Source organism: Sander vitreus, chromosome 14, assembly GCF_031162955.1.
Source record: "Sander vitreus isolate 19-12246 chromosome 14, sanVit1, whole genome shotgun sequence".
Taxonomy (NCBI): domain Eukaryota; kingdom Metazoa; phylum Chordata; class Actinopteri; order Perciformes; family Percidae; genus Sander; species Sander vitreus.
The window spans coordinates 12,090,840-12,099,277 of record NC_135868.1 but is presented as its reverse complement, the minus strand read 5'-3'; the positions used below and the strand labels follow the sequence as shown (position 1 = coordinate 12,099,277).

Below are 8,438 nucleotides of genomic sequence, written 5' to 3'. Positions count from 1 at the left end.
TCCACCGCTGCTTTTTACTTCACCTCTGATAATTTCATGCATCAGCTACAAAACCTCACGAGGTAAACCGTACATGTTCTGTGTATAGGTTACTGTCCTGTCAGGACCAGCAACATGGCTGTAAATTGACTAATCATGTTTAGATATACATAACTGGAAAGTTTTTTTTTTTGTTTTTTTTTTAGAAACTGTAAATGGCGGCAAAACTGCCATGTACGTATTTAGGTAGCATCCTAGATATTTAGCTAGCCTGTTCAGCAGACATCAGCTAGCTGTCAATCATACTGTAAAACAGGGCATTTAGATTCAAGAAATGCATCCAAATCAATTAAAAGATACAAAGCAAATGTCTACAGACGTGATGTGTTTGGAATGTACTTGCCCCTGCTGGTCCCCTGAGTTAGATATCTCAACCCTACAGCCTGAGTCAGATGGTTGCAATTGCACCAAAACTTGATGACAAGCTTTAGCTACAGCGTTTGTCAATTAATTGTTCTTCTGATAAAGTTATCAGTGACTAACAAAATGAGATGAATTAAGGCCAGCCTTCAGCAACAAACACTGGGCATCACTATCAAACTGTTGGAGGAAGCGATGCTGCTGCATTTACAAGCCACATGAGAAACAAATATAGTTTCTTTAAAGACATTCACATCCAAAATGATGAAAATGTCTTTTCCTGGTTTATTTACTTAATATTTATATATTTTACAAAATAAAAAACATATATGAAACAAAAAGCTAACAAGTCTGCAAGGATTTAAGAAGGAAAAGGAGAAAGCCATCGAACAGGGACTACAGTACTTGTGTTTTTTATATGTACAAGACAAGTTTATCCATTTAAATTTTTAAAACGCACAGTACAAAAAGAAAAAAGAAATCACTGACAAAAAACCCATAGTACAATTCTGTCCATCAGTATTCAATGCTGCAGGTTTCCTTACAATGGGGGACAGGTGGTGGAGCAGGAGGTGGCGGGGGGCCTAAAAAACAAACAAACAATAAAACACACTGGAAGGCAGATTGGGTGTGTATTGGCCTTTGAAATCATTCAACATCTCTTGCAGAACAGGTGGGGCCTTTATGCAACACATTTATAATTAATGGGAACAGTTACTGTACAAGTGTTAGATAATGAAAAATTCTGTGCTAGGCAAAAACAGCACAGTACACAACCACGGCCCCGTGTGTACAAACATGCACGCAGTCACATGACAAACACACTGTCCTCACAGTCCAAGCCAGTGAGCTCGCTTAAATGTCTTTATATATAATATATCTATATTTGGTAAAAAATAAACTTCACAACTCTACCAATTTAGAGAATTGTTTTTTTAAACTTAAAATAACAAAAAAAGAAAAACAAAACATTTAAACAGCAATTAAGCAAATTATTGTGTTTGGGTCTTTTGTGTGGGAAGGAAGAGTAACCACCAAAATTAATACATGGGGAGTTGAGGGTGAGAAATACAAAACCAGCCTGTCCCCCCACCTTCAGATATTACTTCATTCCTCCCCATCTGCAAGAAAAAAGGGGGAGGGGAAGACCAAAAAAAAAAACAGACCATAGAGGAAATGGTAATTCTTTTAGAAAACAGTTCTATGTTACATACAAGTCAAAGAAAAAAGGGATGGGGCTGGGGATTAACACGATACAAATTCCCAACACTCAATATTTCACCTCTTGAAGGTGTATTTCTATAACCATTTAGCTCCGATCTCCCCTCGCTTCTAAGCCCCCCGTCCCTCCCACGCATCATTACAGTGCTCGTTCTCTCGGCACAGCACCTTCCCTGACCGCAGTCAGGGCTACAGGAGTGCTGGGCCAAGAGACTGGAGAGGGAATCTCTGCAGGAGGAAGAGGGGAGTTTATATGTGGAGACGATTAGCAGTAGGAGTGATGAGCCCCTTTCTAGCTTCTGTCAACAGTGTGGGAGCCGCGACAGTGGATGTTAGTTTGCCCCCCAGTTGTAGCTGTTGTATGCCGACTTGTTGATCTGAGACTTCTGCTGAATGGAGGCATTCTGGCTGCGCTGTCCAGTGCCGCTCTGTGGAGAGAGGACAGAGTTCATCTGTGACTTGTCGATTGATGCCATGGTTTTTTACTCAAGTATTATGTCGCTTAGTGAAATGATTAACCTAATGCACACCAGTGTTTCCCATACATTGATTTATTTGTGGCGGTCCACCACAATATCAATGTTGACCACCACATATTGATTTTCTACTTCTATTATATATATTTTTAAGATTTCTTATTTTATTGCAGAGCACATTGATTCGCTAAGCCCCTCAGGAAAAACACCACCACATTCAAACCTGTCTGAATAGCCCTGCGCCCGCCTCCTCTTTGTGCACGACTGCTTAGCCACAGTAAGCCTCTGGCTTAACTGTACATCTAAGGCAACAGCTTTCACAAGTTCACCTGGAACTCCCAAACCACAGGTAAGTCGTGATTTTTCACAGAACCCAACATTAGCTACGATAGCTGACATTAACTAACATGCCAGCTAGCGCTTGTTACAGTGGACCTATGCATAATGTCAGTTAACTTAAACCGACCCGGTTCTCTGTGAAAATAACGACAGAGAGATAGACACTTAACTAGGGCTGAAACGATTCCTCGAGTAACTCAAATTATTCCATTACTAAAAATCCATGCACTTGGTATATATTTTTTCAGTTATGTTTTAGTTTTGTACAAGAGTTGTTTGTAATGAGTGTAAAATCCAATTATTACAGTCGCACAACGGGCTGATGCTGCTGTTGACACATGCCGTAAAGACTAACGGTGCAGATTACAAAATGAAGGAAGAGAGCGAAAATAGTGAGGGGCGAAGAGAAAGGTGGAGAAAACGACTTGGGATCATTTTAAACTGCAAAATAACTCTGGACAGTATCACGTAGCAGACAAGTTACACAAGATAACATTAACATCTGCATGCAGTCTCTCGTCCAGCCTTTTACACAACTAGCTACTCTGCAAAAAGTTTTTTTTTTTTTCCCCAGCACCTCTCTTAACCAGCGCCTCCTGCACATGGCTACTTAATATGCACGTGAATGAAGTCATCGGACCATGCAGATAAAGTCTGCATTCTTTCTAAACCCATCTCAGATTGGCCTTCTAAAAAAGGTGTCCCCCAGAACAGTATAGTTTAATAGCCCTGCTGTTAGCTTTCTAAAGTCACATGTACCAGGGCTTAGTGAATAGCTTTTTTGGTATATGCAGTGTAAAAAGTATATATAAAGCATTCCTTATCCAATTAATCAATGGAATAATCGGTAGAATACTCTATTACTAAAATAATCAATAGCTGCAGCCCTAAGCTTAACATACTTGCCTGCTGTTTGGAGTTCCCGGTGTTATGCTAGCTGTGTGGTGATGCCAGGCTTCGGAGCAGCAGGCTCAGCTGTGAGTCTGACGTTTTCTCCAATTACATGTAAATCACATTCGCCTTGCCCCCTCCCCTCAAACGTGACAGAAATTCAATTTGAATAACCAAAATAAACCAGAACTAAAAAAGGCAACTAAACATCTTTTTTTGGTCCAGATCAACTAAACTGAACTACAGGGGTGAAAGCGACCAGCACCAACAGATGGAGACAAACACAACAACAAAAGCTTTTACACTACCTGTCCGTCCTGCTGCAGGTGGTGGTGCAGAATCTGAGAGTGGGGTTGTTGGTGTGGTGCCAGGATGTGCATGAAGGGGGCCGGTGCGTAGCCAGCGGCAGCCGGAGGGTTGATGGGTCCCCCGCTCCCCAGAGCCGAGGGCAGGCTGAACGAAGCTGTTGGCGTGCCAGCATGGAAACCCTGCTTCTCAAATGACTGCAGCAGGAAATTATAAAAAGAACAGACGTGACATTTTTGCTCAATTCAAACTGCATGGGTGGGGTTGCTAGGGGTCATCCTAGGAACTAGGGCTTGAAATGTTTAGGATCTGTAATTACCTGCGTCTTTGTGTAAACAGACCCCGAAATATCTGGTACCCCCGTGTTGCTTGATGTCACAGAGACTCCTGTAGAGAAAAAGGAGACAGGACACAAAATTGGTCCAAAAACAGGAAAACTGGGGGGACTTGACAAACAAACCATGCCAAGCAACCGGGTATTTTCAGATTCTAACCAGCATAAGTGCAATGTTGTGCGCTAACAGGGAATCTAATATCTACAGTACCGTTGCATAGAAACTTTCTATATTTGTGCGAACAGTTTCTCCAATTCAAGCTTCTGAGAACAAAACTCTTATGACTCAAGAACAAAAGAATCCTGGGAAATTTCAAATATGAACATCTATGTCGGCATAAGTTCATAGATGTTTTGAGTAAAATTTTCCTTTAATGAGGACAACAGAGGAGATGAAGAGGGCTGAGAGGAAGAAGAGAGGTGAGAAAGACCGTGTAGCAGCGTATCAGTTCCAGTCACCAGTGGTTAAAGTCTGACAACTATCTGGAGGTTACTGCTGTGGTTGTTCTGGCAAACACTGACCCTCTATCGCCATAGAGACGCAGGACAAGGTCAACTGCTGTGCAAAACGAGACGGGCACTGGACAGGAAAGATAACTTACCTTCAAGATTCAGTTCTAGTGGCATTTACATAAAATGTTAGTGCCTTAAAGTCCCTCAACATAAGACTACATTTTTTGTCAAAATCTGGGAGCAAGAGGACTTGATGGATTCATCCTAAACAAAATTAAAATTATTTTGTCATTCAGTCTGTTCCGTAAATAATTGTTATGACTTTATTAAGACATGACAGTTACGATAAGAGCCACAATGCTAATGCGATATTTGGCATTAGAAGCAGTGGCACTGCTAGAAAACAGCAGTAAGTTGGAACATGAAATTAAGGAAAAGTGGTTTGAGTTATTTTACAGGCTGCATCATTGATGGATTTCAAAACGGTTTAATCCTTAAAAATTGTCCATCGTCAGTATGAGAGATGCTCATTCCCACGTGCCTTTGTAGTCTTTACGTTAATCTGATAGCAATCAGATAGCATTTGAGTCAGGCTTGTCCTGTGCCAACAGTGTTACAGAAATGTTACTAGGTCCCAAAAAAAAAAAAATGTACCTCACTCCTGTAAGGTACTATGCAATAGAGTTGATATTGCAAGCAGTTGCGTTTCCCTCATGCCTTCACTGTAGTTAGTGGTGAAAATGGTGCCCCTACCTTCATCGTCTTGCTTGGGTAATAATACTCGATCAGATTTGTCACAGAAATACCACAATACAGACTCCAAAGATTATGGTAGAAATACTAATGAGCAAACCCTCAAGGACCCTTAACAAGGCAACTTTGTCTTCATTTAGATACCATTCTGTGTGAATATTGCTTCAGCCACTTGAAAAGCTCTTAAAATGGTACATTCACACACTCTTATATAGCACACACACACACACACACACACAGTGTATTATTTTACAAGTAATAGACATTTTGTTGCTCTCTCTCAGATTATAATTTATTTCACCCACAGGACAGTGAGCTCGATACTCTGGAGATGGATATACCAGCAATGACAACATGAGTGAAGAGCAAGCATCAGAGGTAAAATGGGACAGCATCAACCAGAGCAACTCATCAGTTTATGGCAGCCACAGCCCTTGTGACCTGCCACATTTTTATTTTAAACCTGATAATTATGTAGCATACATGTTGAAAAATATAAAAATCTGATTGGATTGATGATGAGTTGCCCTGAAAAAGAACAGGAAACAGACAATGGCAGACTGCATTGGACTGTCTAAAAGCGGATGTAGTGCGACGGGTCTTCCCACAGGCGCAGCTCATCAACGATGAGGCAAAGGAACGAGAGCAAAGGGGGGGGGAGATGGTTGGTGACACAAGGAGGAAGACGGGAGGGACAGGGTTTTAGCTTTTTGCTTTATTTTGGCATGTGGCGGCACTCACCGACTCCAGGCCCGGTGACAGAGCTGGCTGGCTTGTTTTGTGCAGAAGCGGCAGCGGCCACGGCAGTGCCGTATCCGCCCTTACAGAAATCCCCACTCCCTGAAGCCTGGCCCACATCCTCATAGCCTGCAACAGTCAGACACACAGCCGCAGCCCACAGCATTAGACACACCAGGCAGGGGAAGCAGACCTGCCTCAAACAGGATTTGCAAATAATTCATAGCGTTTGTTTGAAACCAAGTACCACATGGACAGATTTTGCCAAACTGTGACAATACAGATAGTGTCAAGTCCTCTCAGAAACATTTTACTGACACCCAAATACTTGACTGTAATTATCTGAACTTTGACACCAAACATATTGTCCTGTGTGGCAAAACCTGCCCTTCCGGTACAACAAGCCAGTCAGAAGCAACGCCAATATCATTTGCAAATACTATTTGACCCAAGTCTGAGGGGAGGAGTTGGGGGAAGTGAGGGGCAGGCAGGGTGTGTGTGTGGGAGGGGGGGGGGTTGGAGAGTGAGCTTGAGTTGAATGATGGCAGAAAGCAGCAGATGGTGCAGCTTAGAACAAATAGGTGTTGCACATGTTGTGACCAAAGGTGGATACTGAGTGATGAATTAAAGTATTAAAATAAAATACAGCATCACTGAAAAAGAAAAGAATATAAAGTGATGGAGTCGATACCAGAAGGCCACTGGGAAAATATTAAACTGCTGAAAGAAAATGGACTAAAAGAGAAGTCATGTTAAGAAATATGGGAGGATGATGGGTGCTCCATTTGATGTGTTAGACAGATGTGGGTGCAGGAGATGTGGTGGAAGGTGAAGCCTTGGAGCAAACTCCACTTTCTGAAATGAGCAAAGCAAGCTATGGAAGATAGCAGGAGACCAACAATCTAACCCCGCTGTTAATTAAACTGGTATAGCCACTGTTCAAGCCCATCTTCCCTTTTTGCATTCAGTTTAAATGGCTGTCCCATATACTTCATCATGAGAAGCCATTTAACAAAAGCGACAGACATTTTCTTGCCATTATAAAACAGCTTGAAACACATTCCTTGTGTGTAAAGGCAATGGAAACTGGGTACGAGATGGAGATGCATTTCCAATATTCTGACACACTAAACTTCAATATTGATCATGCTCAATCCAAAAACATTTCAATGAACTTTTAGGTCAGAACAGTTCAGGTGAGAATCAGCAGACAAGAATGCGTTATGAACCATTAGCAACTGCCTTGCCTCAAGCATGACAAAAGTCGTTACACAAGCATCATGTTTATGCTTGTGGATGCTGCAGAGCTCAAAAAAAATATGCACTTCACACCAATGAGAAATCAATGAGAAACAGCACAGTTATTGGTATGCAAGTATATAGAGCAGGACCCGCATGACCCCTCTCAACACTATATTGCCACTTCAATATCGTTTAATGCCTCACCAGTGCTGTATCCATGGGAACCATAGCCACTAGCCTGCTGGAAGGGTGTGGCTGATGCATTGACGCCGACATTCACACCGTGCTGCTTTGACGAGGTAGGAGCAACCTGGACAAAAACAAAACCATGGAATGCAATGTCATCAAGTGATAGGGTAACCCATTTTGTGTTGTGGGGTCAAGAGAATCCAGTTCTCTTCTCTTGTACGGTCAGGAAATACATTTAAATCTTAAAATGCACTTTTATATAGTGCCACCAGAGGAAAGGTCAAAGGGACACCAAAATAATCTCTTCCATTTATTGCACACATAAAATTTTATTTGCTAGCCCAATCTGTCCAGACCCACCCATTTTCCTCATGGTATTATGATCCGTCTTGTTTCTTATGAGAAGATATTGAAAACGATAATAAACGGTGGGAGCAGGACTGTGATGGAAGCCAACAAGTTAGCTAGCTTGGGGAGACTTAGGTTCTCTCACCGGAAACACAGCAGGTCCGTACTGGAAAGTATTGGGTAGGCCTGGCATGCCAGTATAGTACGGGAGGCTTGTGTAGCTGTAGCCAGGAGGCAGCGCAGGGTTGAGGAAGGGCTGCTGTGTGGTGTGATGCGTCTGGGTCTGGTTCTGTTGTGTCTGAGCTAATGTGGTGGCTGGAGACGGGGATGATGCATCACCTCGACCAAACTTTGATAAGTCACCTGCAAATAAAGGAAACGGAGGACGACAGGATAGAGTGACAAGTACAAATACCACACGTGAGATTAAAAAAAGATTATATACACATCACAAATAAACAAAAGGACATAAGAAAAAAAAACAATTACCTCAATTTTTGGCATGTTGTGAGGTGCCATATCTGATAGGATGTTGAACCATTTATGCATTGAAGAACAATCTTCACTAATCATCACCAAAAACAATTCATAGTTATCTCACTGCCCTCAATCTTTGTAATAGGGCATGCATTCACAGTCTCTGACAGCAATAGATACTTAAATACCAGAATGTTTGGCCTAGGACACACTGAAAGTGCCATTTCTAAATGTTATTATATCTTGCTAAACATGTTTATGAAAATGCATGT

General features: G+C 41.9%; 1 protein-coding gene across 6 annotated transcripts in view; it reads right to left on the bottom strand.

Moving 5' to 3' along the window:
- Positions 1-796: 796 nt before the first annotated feature.
- The window catches only part of ubap2l (ubiquitin associated protein 2-like), a 29,299-nt gene continuing 21,657 nt past the window's right edge, over positions 797-8,438 (bottom strand). For 4 of the 6 annotated variants that reach the window (XM_078268559.1, XM_078268558.1, XM_078268560.1 and 1 more), the window contains 6 exons: positions 7,835-8,052; positions 7,357-7,462; positions 5,914-6,039; positions 3,952-4,019; positions 3,635-3,829; positions 797-2,048 (listed from right to left, as the gene is read on the bottom strand). In XM_078268559.1, coding sequence (XP_078124685.1) covers positions 1,953-2,048; positions 3,635-3,829; positions 3,952-4,019; positions 5,914-6,039; positions 7,357-7,462; positions 7,835-8,052 — 809 coding nt within the window. In that variant the 3' untranslated portion in view covers positions 797-1,952. The remainder of the gene's footprint in view (positions 2,049-3,634; positions 3,830-3,951; positions 4,020-5,913; positions 6,040-7,356; positions 7,463-7,834; positions 8,053-8,438) is intronic. The other 2 variants (XM_078268562.1, XM_078268563.1) reach the window with 1 other exon arrangement.